Below are 15,080 nucleotides of genomic sequence, written 5' to 3' on the forward strand. Positions count from 1 at the left end.
GGATGCTCTCTTGGCAATCTGTCAAACTCTTATTCGAGGGATGTAACAAAAAATCACATTCAATTTTCCTTTCTGACCCTAGTGCATTATTCTGCCTTTGGTCTCCAGGTGAATACACAGTTTTTTCTTCCCTGCTGAAGAATATAATATTGGCAATAAACAATAAACAGAGGTAATCCAGGACGTAAGATTTTTTCAGGTGTTCATATATATAAATAAAAATGATAGTGATTTGAAACTGTTCAGATTTTGATTTTTTTTTTTCTGATAGGAGGAGATTTACAGGGCAGAGGGCATAGAGAGAAGTCAGAAAGCATATAAACAATTTTAATTATTACAAGCTCCATAGCTAATTGTCACTCTGTCACCATGGAACTTAAAAGGGAGGTATAAAAGATATGTGGAATTGTGCTAAATGTGCATCTGCAAAACTCGATCGTTCAGAAGAATTCAAATGGGATTCAATTTGATGGAAGACAGAGGACACTGAGATTCAGGGCAAGATCCATTACAAAAGATGCATCTCCTCATGGTGGTGAAACATACACATTTTGCATCACTATGCTCCTGTTAGTTTCCTGGGAATTCATTAGAGGCTCTTACACTAAGCAGTAACTCCCATGCTGTAATGATTTCCAGCAATGTTAGTGGAACTTTCCCATCTCACCTTATTTAATTATTTATTTTAATTTTAACTCACTCTGACAGTCTCTTTAGTTACACAACTCATTTTCATGAGGACTCCCAGGAGAAGGCTGTAACAGAAGTCTACTCTGCAGCTGCATGAGTCTTTATAACAAAAGCCATAAATCAAGACACTGACTCTGAAGCTGCAGACAAGAGCAATGAGCAGGCAGCATCTCAGTATGTTAGCTTCGATTCAAAGGATTTCAGAAAGTTCATTTCTGTTTTTTTTCTCCTCTGTTTTTCTTCTGTTTCTTGCCTAGTCTTTGTTTTACTGTCTCCTCTGTGTTAACTGTGTGAGCTGTTTCCATCTGAACTTTCCCCTGCAGACACACACTGCTGTCTTCAAGGTAGATTTGAGGTTTCTTTTGGTGGGGGTGTCAAGTCTTTATTAAATGCTTATTCTAGACCTTTAGTAGGAGAGTGCTGAATAAGGACCTTTGTACTGAGTATTAATTAGGCTTTGGCTTTAAAGATGTTTTCCAGAGGTGTAACAGTTCAAAGAATTGACACTTACACCCCCTCCTCTTTTGATTGCTGAATTTTTCTTTTTGGAAATGATTCTTTAGGCTTCATGTACAATTCAGGAAGTCTTGAAGGCATCAACTTCTAAGTATAACAAGAAGTAGATATTGCAATGTTTTTTCCTGCTACTGTTATTGTTGTTATTATTATTGTTATTGTTGTTGTTGTTATTAAGTATATTTGTTCAGAATAAATTATTTTAAAACTTTAATTTTGGGTTCAGATGCTTAAAATTAAATCTCTTAATTGAATTTAATAAAATAGTGGTTTTACTAAATAAAAATGTATTGCCTCCTTGTTAAAGTTAATGCTAAGATGAACAGACATTTTTTAGTCAAAAGATGAAAAAAGCCCTTCATATTTTGCAGTAGGATTTTATCTTATTTTTCCAATATATTTGAATAATATCTTTTATATTATAATACATAAATATATATTATTTACAATATATATTATACACATATACACATATATCTATATCTATATATCTATTAATATAATATGTCCTTAATATTTGTTCTGGCTCATATATGACTGTGGCATAACAGTTTGAAGGCTCCATCTTGATTGTTTTGGTTTGTTTGTTTTTTTTTTTTCCTAAGGATGACTTCTGAGAGGGAAGAGAAATAAAGTTCTGTTTAGTAAATCTTGATTTGTTGGTAGCTTCTGTATTCATACACACAATTTATGAGGCAAGAATTTTCCATCTCAACTATTCCCACAGATTTTTGTAAAAGAAAGTTTAGTAGTAATAATCTAAAATATATTTTAAATGTTCTATTTTGAGAAATCTCAATGCACTTTACATACCAATTGTAAGTTATTACCTGCTGCTTCTGGTCTTATGAATGGCTCCCAGGCATTTCTCAGGATGGAAACAAAGGGAAGAAAAATAATACTTGAATGGATAAAGCTAAAGAGTTACTATTTTGTGAGACACTTCTTAATTTTAATGTACATCTTAAGTATAATGATGGCTAATCTATTTAAATAGATCATCTGTATATATAGAAATCTATACAAGGAAACTGCATGCCTCAAGGTAAAAAATTATTTCTAACATGAATCAGCAAAGAATGCAGAAAGGCAAGGAAACTAAGAAATATACCCAGAAACAAATGTGAGACCCAGAAAGGCTGGATTTTATCCCTGATCTAATTTAGACATCATACAACATTTAAGTGTAAAAAAAATCCTATTAAATCACATTTGAACTTACGAGAGATAATAATTATTCATGTTGCATAAACCTTTTCAGAGATGGAATGACAGAATTTTAAGGGAATGGTGTCTTGGACTTCATAAGGATTGAGGGGAGACTAAAGTGCTTTGGAAACAAGTAGGAGAATGCTAGATGTCTAAAAACTTATTTCTTCAGTTGAAAATGATGTATAGAGTTTCGAGTTCCTGCACAACCACAAGAGACTGAAATTCTTTCTTCACTTCAGCAATACCCACTATCCTGAACTGAGTGCTAGCAATGGAAAATATGTCCTTTCTGTCTATTTCTAATGTACAGTGGTCTTGAAGTATTCTTCCATTGTTCTGATGAGGAATTGTTTTCAGCTAAGAGGTTTGGGATTCCATTATTATTATGGACTTGAGAGAAACAGAAGTTCAAAAAAAATTGCAGCCAAAAGACACCTAATACATTTTCTTCCACTGCAGTATTTTTTCTGTCTGACTTCTAAATTCTTTTTTGGTTCTTCTTTAGGGATTTTGAATTTATTCTGTTGGGTTCCTATGAAACCTAGAAAGAAAATTAGTTTAATTTTGTTTCTGTTTATGTAGTTCATGTTTGTGTTTATGTAGCTTTATGATACTCAAAGAAGACCAATATAGGAAGAGTCCAATTTTTGTAGTTTCAATTGCATGCTTTCAGACTCCTGATGGACTGACTGATATGGAGATAATCTTTGATATCATCAGATAACTGAACAAATGGTTAATTTAATGTAACTGTTTCTCTAAGGTTGAAGAAATATTTTATTTTCAAGGTACTTGGCTTTAAGCATACATCAACTTCCACATATATTCACATTTTATTATTGTAATAAAACAGGTTACATTTTCCTTTTTGAGGCTGAGAAAATATTGCCAATATACTGAAAATACTGGTATCAAAACAACATGAAATTCCAGTCAGTATGACATAATTTTATGATGTCCTAGATGATTTTGGTTTGAATTTGTATAGAGCACAAGGTGTGCTTTATATAAAATGTGTAAAAATGCACATTTTGACTGAAGCTTCCTGTCAGTATGCTCTAGTATTACTCAGAATTTTAAAAGCTCATTTTGGTGGCATTCTTTCAAAACCCATTATAGACTACATATTTTTCATCAAGCTGGATATCTTTGTGGTGTATAGAACATCAAAAACTCATGTGAAATGATTTAGAGATCACTATTTAATGACACTGTAGCAGTGATTTTGTTCTACTGCCAGACCAGGTCAACGATTTGTAGGTAAAAGCCAAAGGAACTGTTCTGAATCATCCAGGTTTTAATTATGAGTGTTTTCACAGCTTGTGGGAGCCATGCTGTCTTACTGTATTTTAACATAAACAATCAGGAAATGCTTTTACAGGAAGCATTGAAATGAAATTTTAGTTCCAATGGCAGTCTTTGACTGAGTGCTTAGTACAACTTTGAGTGTAATCTAAGGTCAGAAACTGAAAATTGCTGGTTTTAGTGATGAGTAAGTGTCTTTCTTTCCTTTTCATATTAGATAGAAAATGGTCGGCCGTGGAACTCTATTGTGAAGACCTCAGAAGAAATATCAATTTTTCCAGTCTGCTTTTCATAATGTAAATATAATTTGAGCTTTCCCAAATGGGCAGCTAAACCATGAACAAGCAGAAAAACCTAATTTGGACTGTATTTCTGAAGCAGACTTCACCTTCTCTCTCGGGAACTTATTGAAGGATTACAGCTGAAAAGGACAAGAGAAAGAAAACCTTGAACAGGAATCTTATCCTACAATGAGAATTACAAGTACATCTTGTATCTGCCCAGTCCTAGTTTGTCTCTGTTTTGTACAGAGGTGTTATGGAGCTGCTCACCATGGCTCCATCAAGGTGACCAGAAATCAAACCAAACACATAGAAGGCGAAACAGAAGTGCATCACCGTCCAAAGCGTGGATGGGTATGGAATCAGTTCTTTGTTTTAGAAGAACACATGGGACCAGATCCTCAGTATGTAGGAAAGGTAAGGTGGTTGTTCTCTTTTGGCTTTGGTTTGTTTTTTTCCATTCCTAGAAATGTGGCCCTGATAAGAGGCAGATCATTTATGTCCTTAGATGGCACCTCTTCTTTTAAGGGAAGACAGCTCTTGGATTGCTACATGGATTTACAGTGAACTTGCCAGTTGCCTGTGAATACTTTGTTTATTATCAAAAGGATAAATAAAAGTATATAGGATGAAAAATTTAAAATATGATAAAATAGTTTTTATTCTGAGCTTAGCTAAACAGAGTGTGTGCAGTTGATCCTGTTACATCAATTTCCAGAATCCTAAATGCATGGGGTCACTGCTAATGGCTTTTCCAAACTATTTCAGAAGTATTTTCAGTTATGCTTCAGGGAATATTGCAAATGCAGTCTAAGCTCCAGAGGGTATTCATTCCACTCTGAGTGTAGGGTGGAAAAGTGTAGGGTCTCCAAAATGAAATCCCCTGTGGCTTTTTTCATACTAGGAGATACAAGGTGTGCTACTTCTTAGATTTCCTCAAAAGTCTGTAAGAATAAGCTCTGCATTTATATTCTGATATATAGCGTGAGCTTCAGACATAATGTTCGGACTAATGTAATTGAACTGAAGCCTGAGCAGCTGAAGTCTGATTCATCATATGTAATGTTGTCTGTAGAGCATGGGTTTTAACTTGCATTAAATAACACACAACTCTCTGTATAACTTTAACCCATGATATATGACAGAGGAAGTTTTGCTCTCCTTGAAGACTGTCTTGCTGCATTATGATAGAATTTTTTTATTAGACAATCTACATGAGTCTTAATGAAATCAGTGAAATACATAGAATATGAGGGGTAAAGTAAGATGGGTAATGGGGAAGAGGGCATGGAAAAAAAAAATCATTTTAGTTTCCCTTGAAATTAGAATTCTGAAACTTATATTGTAGAAAGTGATGCAAGGGAACCAGTAGTGAGGGCTTCCAAATTTGAGCAGTATCTTCTGAACTAAAAATAGGAAGTGGAACAACTTTATTTAAGAGACTGTTAACTCAAAGGCTGAAAAAAAATGTTCTGTTATACCAAACTTTGTAAAATATTAAGTATTTCAGAATGCCAAAAATTATTGAGGTATGTGAAGAAAATGTAAACTGAGAAAGGACCTTTCTAAATGGAGATAATGATTTGCATTGAAAAAGAAGCTTTTAAAAGGGGTAAGGGATGAGGAGATATGCCTTCAGACAGCTTTACACTGATTAACATTTTCATAAATTATTTTGGAATAGAAAAAAGTTTTGCAAAAATATTGTTGATGCAAAGCTTTGCAGAAGAATGAAAACATTGTCTGGAAAGAGCTAGATATTATGAATATGGTTTGGATATAGAAATAAAGAGTAAAGCTTGGGAATAGAGAACAACGTAATGAATTTCTGTTATACACTAATGATTTACTGTAATTGAGAGAGGAGGAGAAAGAGCTGGTTACCAGATCTAGTGTCATGTCTTAAAGAAGGTGAATGTAATATTAAGCTGCAAAAACTGATATATAGGAAAAAAGGGATAAAGGGCACTGAAGACATTGTGGAAAATAATGTTGTCCTATTTGCTCTTCTGGTTACTTTTAGCCAAGAAAAATGATTTATATGTGAAACTGTACAGAAAGAATTGAACATTATGGCTGGGATAGTAATGGAGAATAAAATATGTTTGTTTAATTATTTCCATAAATAATAGAAGTGGGCACATGATAGTCTATAAATACACCTCCGAATAAACCACAATGAAAAATGAAAGCTATTTAGGTTGATTACAATTTTACTTGAAAAAATAAGGTTTTGGTGGCTGTGAGTTAATTTAGAATTCACTGTTTAGTAAATTTAGAATGAAAACAAGAATAAGTCAGATTCTGAAAGAGGTTACTAACAGGAAAAGAAAAAAAATAAAAGCTGAAGGTGTTTCAAAGTACAGCATATTTGTCTTTATGAAAGCATTTATAGACATGATTGCATGCCAGAACAGAAGCCTGGATTCAGTGAGCTAAACATGGTCCCTTTCAATTTTTTGTTCTTACGAAGCTATTATATATTTCCTTTCATCCTCTGACCACTCTATTAATGCCACATTTACAGAGATCAATGAGTAGAATTTCTTTCAATCCTTTGTGGTCAAAATGTGACTGCATGCCTTGTTTGAGAACATTTCTCCCTCTATACTTACCAGTTTTTCTCCCATTTTCCTCAAATAATTCCCTCTGGTGCTCATAATTTTCTACTGTGAGTACTTCACAACATTAGTAAGCTTGTCTTTGCAAAAGCTTTGTGGAACTTGAAAGCAACTGTACTCTATTTTTCATTTGGTTTGATTATTCTGATGACCTGATATGAAGAAAAGATCAATTATATTAGCTCAGGCATATCATATCATATACTTTCAATTAAAAAGAAAAAAAAAAAAAGAAAAGCGGGGGGGGGGGGGGGGGGGGGGGTGAAAGCCTGAACTGAGACTGTCATAATATCAAGAGTTACCAAAATTTCAGTAGTGGTCATTTAACACAAAAAAACAGACATTTTAGAAAAATATATTTTTTACTAATTTTGCATTAAATTGTACACACCTCATCAAGGTCTCATTTTACATGCCTTTAATTTGACAAGTAATTTTCACACAAAGCCCCTCAGTTATAAAGGAAGTCAGTGCTCTTCAATTCCAGATTTCTGTTGGGTGGTAGCATGCTGTCAATTCTGTCAATTATTAATTCTGTAGACTACTCTGCTTCACTGGTGACAGTTCTTCCATTTCAGATGTGTCCTTTCACATATTTCACACCCAATTTGGGAGTAACATCACAGAAAGCAGAGTCATTATGTACAATGGTGTTATAATGCTCACAGTCATTGTCATGGAAATGCACAGTGAGAACAAGAATAAGGTAGGTCAGCAGCAATGAAAATGGTAAGCTTTCTCATTCTTACTGTGAAATGACTGTCAAGAGGATGGATTAATTCACTGCCATCATCATAAAAACAGTGTTAAGACAACAAATTATCATTATATTTTAATATCAAACATCCCCCCATTCCTCAGTCATTTTTCCTTTTCTCCGAGAAAATGTTATTTGGAGAATTCTGTATAGAATTAATCCCTATTAACCATACTCACCAGGTTTTTCCAGGAACATGGTGAGACACAGGTCCTGGTAAGATTAGCTTATTGTAGAAATGGAAAATGATCCTTCTGTAGATATTGTCTGAGGTTCTCAGATTATTGAGCTGGTTCCCTGCTGTTGCACATAGGGCAAGTCTGCAGTGTTTCAAAGTATGTTTCACTGATGAAAGAACCCAAAAAAATAGTTTTGTATTTAAAAAGGTATCTTTAAAGTGTTTAAAACCACAGTGACTTCTTTTACCAAAATTTTTAATTATTTGTGGATGGTTTCTGGAAAACTTCTGAATGATCACGGTATCTGGAAGTGTTAGTTCAGAGAGACTATTCACCTGCAGGTGAAAGTATGTGTGTGTGTAGGGGGGGGGGGGGTGTGTTTGCAATGCAGAATCTGTGGAAATTTGAGTAAGGAAGATAAAATATCATTGCCTCAGATAAGTAACTTGAATGCACAGCCTGAGCTTTCAGTTATATGGGACTTCTTGTCTTTTGTGTGTCACTGATGTAAATTTCAAATGAAATTATAGCCATGAGTGCAGAAAGGGGCAAGGTTAGTGAATGCACTAGGGTCTGATGATGAGTCAGGTACCTACTGCACCAGATCAGAGGAATGAACATTTTCCTGTAGAAATCTAGAAAAATTTATAGTACTGCAAGCTTTTACATCTCTCATTTGTCTTAGCTGATATAGTTTACATTTCTCTTGCATTTTCTGCATGTTTCAAGGTTAGATAACTCATGTCTCATCATTTGGAAAAAATAGTAAAAAAAGAATTTTAGGAAACAAATGAAGAAGACTATGTGTTTCTGTCCATAACATTCTTCATTTTGAACCTTCACACCTCTGTCTCCAGAGGGTCTGCTCCTTCTTAAAAGGATATCTCTAAAAATCAGTTGTACTGGATGCAAGTCATAACTACACATTTGCTGTGCTTTTTCTTTGGAGAGGGAAGTAAATAAGCAGTGATAAAATGAAGGTCACTGTGGATTTGGAGCTGAGTGAGTCATGCTATTAGGACTGAATAGCAGAGGAATATGATGCACAAGACTGAAAATTTATCTGTGAACCCTTTGGATCTCTGAAATACCAAACCACCACCTCTTAACCCACTTCAGATGACTTCTGAAGAGTAAATAAGAATGACTGTTCAGGAATTCAGATCTGCATTGGTTTTCAAGTGTTTTTTTCTTCCCTAGTTTGGGGGATGACACTTCACTTAGTTCTTACATGTTTACCTGTAATGAAAAAACAGTTTCAGATTAATATTGATAGAGATAAGGAAGTATGGAACAGTTGGAAATGAGTGTGAATATAGGAAAGGGGAGAAGAAAATAATGATTTTTAATGTGTCTTGAAATATTTCTACTGAAAGTTAGATTAGGAAAGGAATTCCAGGTGTTATATTGGATTTACAAGTTAGCAATTCTTTTAATTAATAATTTTATTCTTGAAAACATAAATTCAGCATAACAGACTTGTCATTCAAAATTATTTTTTCAAAGTAATATGTGATGTGTTATTGCAATAAGTTGGTTCTGATACAAGACAGTGAATCTAATCTTCCCTGACTAGATCAAGAGATTTTCCCATCTCTGATTTAATGACAGTAAGGGGGCATCATGTATGTTTTAGAATAAGTGCCAAGAAAAAAATAAAATTGGAGTTTAACAATTAAAACATCTTTATTCCATTTTAGAGGTTTACATAAAAGAAATATATCAGACGCTCCAACATTTTTAGCACAAGCACATAGTTCCAAAATTTATTTTGATAAAAAGGACATTTATTTTATAGTAGAGAAAATTGAAAGGTTATTTTGGATGACATAGTCTAAATACATGCACATGATTTTTTAGCCATTTTCATGCCTCTGTAAGGTAGACAAGTGTCATCAGAAGCAAAAACAACTTCTCAAATAACATGCATCTCACTTTCTACCTTTTGGGTTGCTAGTTTCACAAATAATGTATTTATATAAAATAATTTTCCTCTATACCTAGGGAAAATGTAGTAGCAAGAACAACATGAATAAGAAATCTAATGTCAGTATAGCACAACATTATATGGCCTTATATCACATTAGCCATCTCCTTTTTTATTGTAATTTTTACAAAAAAGCAAACTTAATATTCTTTCCAAACCCAAAGCTTTCCCAAATAAAAAGGCATGTGTATGTACTTGTTTTGTCCTGAGTTCTGTTTGCACAGGCAACTTTGCTGCCTCCTACTTTCATTTGAGAAATCTAATTTAGTTTCACATTTAAAAGTTGAAGGCATACTACTTGAATTCTACAAGCCACAAAATGCTGTGGACCTTTACATTTTTGGGTTTGGGCTTTTTTTAAGTGGCATCTCTAAATATATAAAGGTCATCTGGGGGAAAATCACATCCAAGAGAACAGACACATTTCATCAGCCAGATCAGTCTGACTTTCTTCCAGTGTGCCCAGCTATATCTGAGGTTTCCTGAAGCATGGCACTGACAGGGGCCTTTTGACTTGACAGACCAACCAAAGAAACAGAAAAGCATGAAAATATTGAAGTTCAGTCCTAGTCCAAAGACATAGAATAAAGTGTTTACCTTGTTTAACTTCGTTTAAGTCAACATGAAATTGCACCAAAAAGAAACTGGCTCTTTTAAGTCAAAACAGCTACATTAAGTCTAATATGTCAAAGTAATAACTGTTTTTGCAAGGAAGCTTTATAGAGTCTGTCAGTTCTATATTGCAAAACATCAGCTCTCAATGTGAAGACTGTTATTTAAATTAATGGTTCAAAATAATTTTGTCAAGGTGATCTAATCTTCCCTGAAGTTATTATGGACTGAAGAACTTTTTTTTTTTTTCTTTTTTACTTCCTATTCTTTCATGAATTTGCCACACCAGCAGCCAATCTTTACACTGAACAACGGTGCTGATGAAACCAACATATTTTTTGTGGAACTGCCACTTCTCACTTAAACGGTTTAGCAGTAATTTTTTTGAGAGAAAATCCGGCCTTGTTCCCGCCTTTCTTTTTTTCCCTTACTTTGGTCATTAATTGGTTTAATATTTCGAAGTGCTGGCAGCGCCGGGGCTGTGCCGGGGCTGCCCGGGCCGGCCCCAGGCGGTGCCAGCGGCTGCAGCGGCCCCAGCGCAGGGCACGGCTGAGCCCCTCAGCCCCGGGGAAAGCCTGGGCAAGGGAGGGCAAAACGCTGCCCGGCAGCCAGGGCTGAGCCAGGGGAAGCGAGCGAGAAACAGCCCTGCGAGCCCCGAGGGGACAGCGGGAGCAGGGCCGGGGGCAGGAGAGACCCGGCAGGGACGGCCCTGCGGCCTGGGAGAGAGCCCGGCCGGGCCGGGCTGGCCCGGCGGCCCCTGGGAATGGACTCAACGTTGGAACAAGGGTAATGTGAGGAGAGGGGATGCACAGGGGAGCTGCTGTGGGCTGCCCGCTGACCCCCATTCCCCAACTTCCTGTGCCCCCAGGGGAGAAGAGAGAGACCAGTCAGGACTGAACGTAAACTTGGGAAAAAGTCGGGTGTGGGGGGAAGTTGTTTCTAATTTTTTTTTGCATTTTTTTTCCTCAACATGCAACTTTATTTTAATTGCCGGGAAATTTAATTCAATTTTCCCGTGTTAAACGTGTTATAGGTACTAGTCAGTGATCTCAGTTTTTTTCCCCAGCCTATGAACTTTGCTACATCTCATTTTCTCCCTCTGTGATATTAAGAAAGAGGTCTGAGAGAGCAGCAGGGCTGGTGATTAGGAGTCAGCCAAGACTGACTCACCATGAAGTTGATGTGGTACAACATGCCTGCTCTGTAATTGCATCTTTAACTCATGCCATACTCTGAATGCATAGCCTCTTAACCTCTGACAGTCTTTATATGAAAACTATGTAAAATAGCCATATAATTGCTGTCTGTAAAAAAAAAACCAAAAAAACAAAAAACAAACCAAATCCCAGAAACAGAAATACAAATAAATAAACAGAAACTTTAAAAAGAGGTTTTACACCAATTGGATCTATCAGATGTAGCAAGGATTTTTATATTAATTGTAGCAAGCAATTTTTATATTAATTATGATCTTAATAACTTTGTTTTTAAAGGATATTTGCCATCTAATTGTAAATCAATAGATAATGAAGCTGAAAGTATGTTGATAAACTCCAGTGTTCATTAGCATGCCAGTTACTTCTCAAGTATCTTCTTGACCTTATTTTAAGAGAGGTGGTCATTCATGTTCATTGTCTGTGTAACTTTCAACACCCACATGCCTTGTTGTCTTTTAAAAAATTCTGCTACATCAATTTGCTATTCAATATAGTTTATCAACTCATTCAGGATATATTTGTAAAATTATATATTATATTATATATTATATATTATACATATTATCTGGATGTGACTTGTTTAAACACTGACAGGAATACTTCTGTTGAATGATTCAAACTGTAGTCTAAATAATTTCGTTTACTGTATAACAAGCTAAAAAGGTTTAAAAAGGTGAAGTAAATTGAACATCAAAATTAGGTCTCTTTTCTAAGATGAAGATGCTGTAACAGGATAAGAATTTCAGGTCTAGTAGTTTATTACTTACTCTCAAAATGTCTGAGAAGCAGACAATTATGAGACTGCAATATTCCTAGACTCAGCGGAGGTAGCCAAGGGTGATTTGTATACCATATTCTGTACAGCTGTAAAGGTAATTACTCAGTTTTGTTGATTTTGAATGTGGTGCCTTCTCAGCAATTGCTTCTTTGCCTTAGAAGTTACGCTGGCTAGATGTTATCCTTCAATTCTCATAGAAAATTTGTATCTAATGCTAAATTGTAATTTCTTTTGTTCTACAACACATGCACATTTTTTAATGGCAATAAAAATGTGTGAGACAATAACAAGTAAAGCAGGAGAACTAAGGTTTAAATCTAAAAGTTCTCTGTCATTTCTAATCATATAACACACAGTCTATGGAACTATGAACTAAAATCACAGTGACGAATATTGAGATCAAATGTTTTTGTAAATGTTTAGTTTCTAAAATACTCTAGGTTTTTATCTTTATTGTAGTGGAAAACTCCAGCCTGTAAAAAAATGAAAGCACGATTTCAGAATGGTTTTTTTAATTTTTTTTTTGCCTAGCTGGATTAGCTCTGGTTGGTCCTTGGAAAGCAGTTGGTACTCATTTAAATAGTTATTCCCTCAAGTTTATCATCTGCAATTTAAATATACTTTAAATAACAATAAGAAGAACTCAAGCCTCTTTGTTTGGAAAGAAAGTGCAGAGATGAGGTCTGCATTCAGATTATGCACAATGGTTTACAGTCAAGAACCTGAGCAGTGATAAATCTTCACATCTGAGATTAGAGCAGAATAATTTTAAAGTCATCTTTGTATTCTCATGATCTTGGTACCATTTGCTAAAAAGTCTGTTCTCCAGAATTTTGTTGAGGTTTCTAAAAGATATGTTGCCTGTATGGAGCTATTCAAGACAGGAGATAGAACTGTTACAGAAATATCTTTGTATCAGGTCTTCATTTTAGCTCTTCTAATATTTTTTAATTTTTCATCAGATTACAAACAAAAAAAATTCCAATCATCAGAGTTAATAGTTTGTATTCATAAACTTACACTTTGGATTTAAGTCAGGCTTAGTGTACAATTAAATTGTATGGCATGAGATCATTGCATGTCCTTGACTGTTTTGTTGTCAGATATGTGTAACCTTAACTGTTGACAAAGTGTGGGGTTTTTCATTGTCTTCCTGTGAATTTTAATAATGGATACTTAAGCTATCAGTATAAAAAAGGAGAGCTTTTCAAGGTTTCATATGAAAGACATACTAATAACTACAGTTCTACTGAAGAGATCTTTTCATAATATGCAAAGGTCCCGCTTGAGACATTCTTGTGATACTGATAAAAGAGGTGCTATCCAACAAACAAACACCCTCCTTTACATTAAGAAAGCCTGTTCAGGAAAGTGTTTCTGTGTACGGTTGCAAAGCAAATAGAAATGTTTATAACTAATATAAATTTCCATTAAATATAAATGCCCATAATAAAAATCCATTTTGAAATGTATGGTCGATTTTTACCTTTTTTTTAGTAAGCTTTTTTAATAAGTGTTTATATGTATTTATATATATATATATATATATTAATATATATTTATATATATAATATATATAAAATATTACTTAGTATTAACTATAAATCTTAATTGTAAAAGTCAATAGTGGCTTAAAGAAGTATAATTCTGAATTTGGAAATATTACAGAAGCAATGTTTGCACAATCTAGATATATGAATAGTTTCTATATGAATACCTTGGATGGAAATCACGGCAACATAACTTTCAACAAATTAAACAGCACCTGACATCTGTATGGTTGTTTCAGATGTAGTATTAAAACTGTGAGAACATCATCAATATCCTGCTGACTGAAATAACAAAGTTGCTGATGATGTGTTGAGTGTTCAGATTAGATTCTAAGACAGGAAAATTGCAGCAATGATGGGAGACTTCACTTACTCCCTGGAACACAGGTTGAATTTTACATTGAGCTTGAACCCTAATATCAAAAGGCTGTAGGCATAAAAAATATCTGCCTCAGAAATTATCTAGTCATCAATCTAAAAAAGAGGAACTAAATCAAAATTTAAGCAATGCATGAAGCTGATGCAAAATACCCATGACACAAAGACATGAAGGGCTAAAGGAGGTTGGGATGACCAAATCATACAGTAGTGAGGGCAAATAAAGGTGTAGCCTTTAAAAAAATCTGTTTCCAAATGAGAGAATTAGAAAGGATTGAGAAATGTTACATGTTAATTTTGAAGCAAAAAAATGCATTAAAGTGACTTTGAGGAAAAACTGGCAATAAAAAAATTCTTTAGAAATATGGGGATCTGGAAGCGTACCAGAGGCTACTGTAACAGAAGACACTTCTGAGACATAAAAAACCTAAAGAAAACAAAACAAGACTGTTGCAGAATAACTAAAAGAATGCTTTTTAATCTCTTTAGGAGACCTTGAACAGTTATTTTATGAGGAATGTATCAAAGGTGAAGTCTCAAACTGAGGCATTGTGGGAGAGACTCTGGAGAAAATCAACAAATGAACAGGAATTATCACACATACCTGCTGCAGTAACCCAAGAAGAAACACCTAACCAAATAATTTTGGCATATAGATATGTAAAATTACTTTGGTGCCTGAGGACCAAAGTGTGCAGTTATAGCAACACAGTAAACAAACAAAACAATCTCAAAATAATCCCCAAAACTTTCATGTGAGTAAAAGCAATACCACTTAACATTTTAAACTATTTGTGGGAAGCAGGTAGGTGACAAATAGCTAGGTGACACATTTTATTAATTATTTGAAGCTGAGAAGAAAAAGGGAAAGACCAACCATAATGAAGTCTAGCAGAAAGACCTTCCAAGAATGACTGAAATTCAGTACAGATAAAGATAGATGGAGGCACATGAGCAGCAACTGAGTTGAGTAGTTTTAACTGCATTAACAGTTACC

General features: G+C 34.6%; 1 protein-coding gene across 6 annotated transcripts in view; it reads left to right on the forward strand.

Moving 5' to 3' along the window:
• The window catches only part of CDH18 (cadherin 18), a 490,995-nt gene that overhangs the window by 323,359 nt on the left and 152,556 nt on the right, over positions 1-15,080 (forward strand). For all 6 annotated transcript variants that reach the window (XM_066559563.1, XM_066559523.1, XM_066559548.1 and 3 more), the window contains one exon: positions 3,941-4,421. In XM_066559563.1, the coding sequence (XP_066415660.1) occupies positions 4,194-4,421 (228 nt within the window). In that variant the 5' untranslated portion in view covers positions 3,941-4,193. The remainder of the gene's footprint in view (positions 1-3,940; positions 4,422-15,080) is intronic.

Source organism: Molothrus aeneus, chromosome 1 (assembly GCF_037042795.1).
Source record: "Molothrus aeneus isolate 106 chromosome 1, BPBGC_Maene_1.0, whole genome shotgun sequence".
NCBI classification, from domain to species: Eukaryota; Metazoa; Chordata; class Aves; order Passeriformes; family Icteridae; genus Molothrus; species Molothrus aeneus.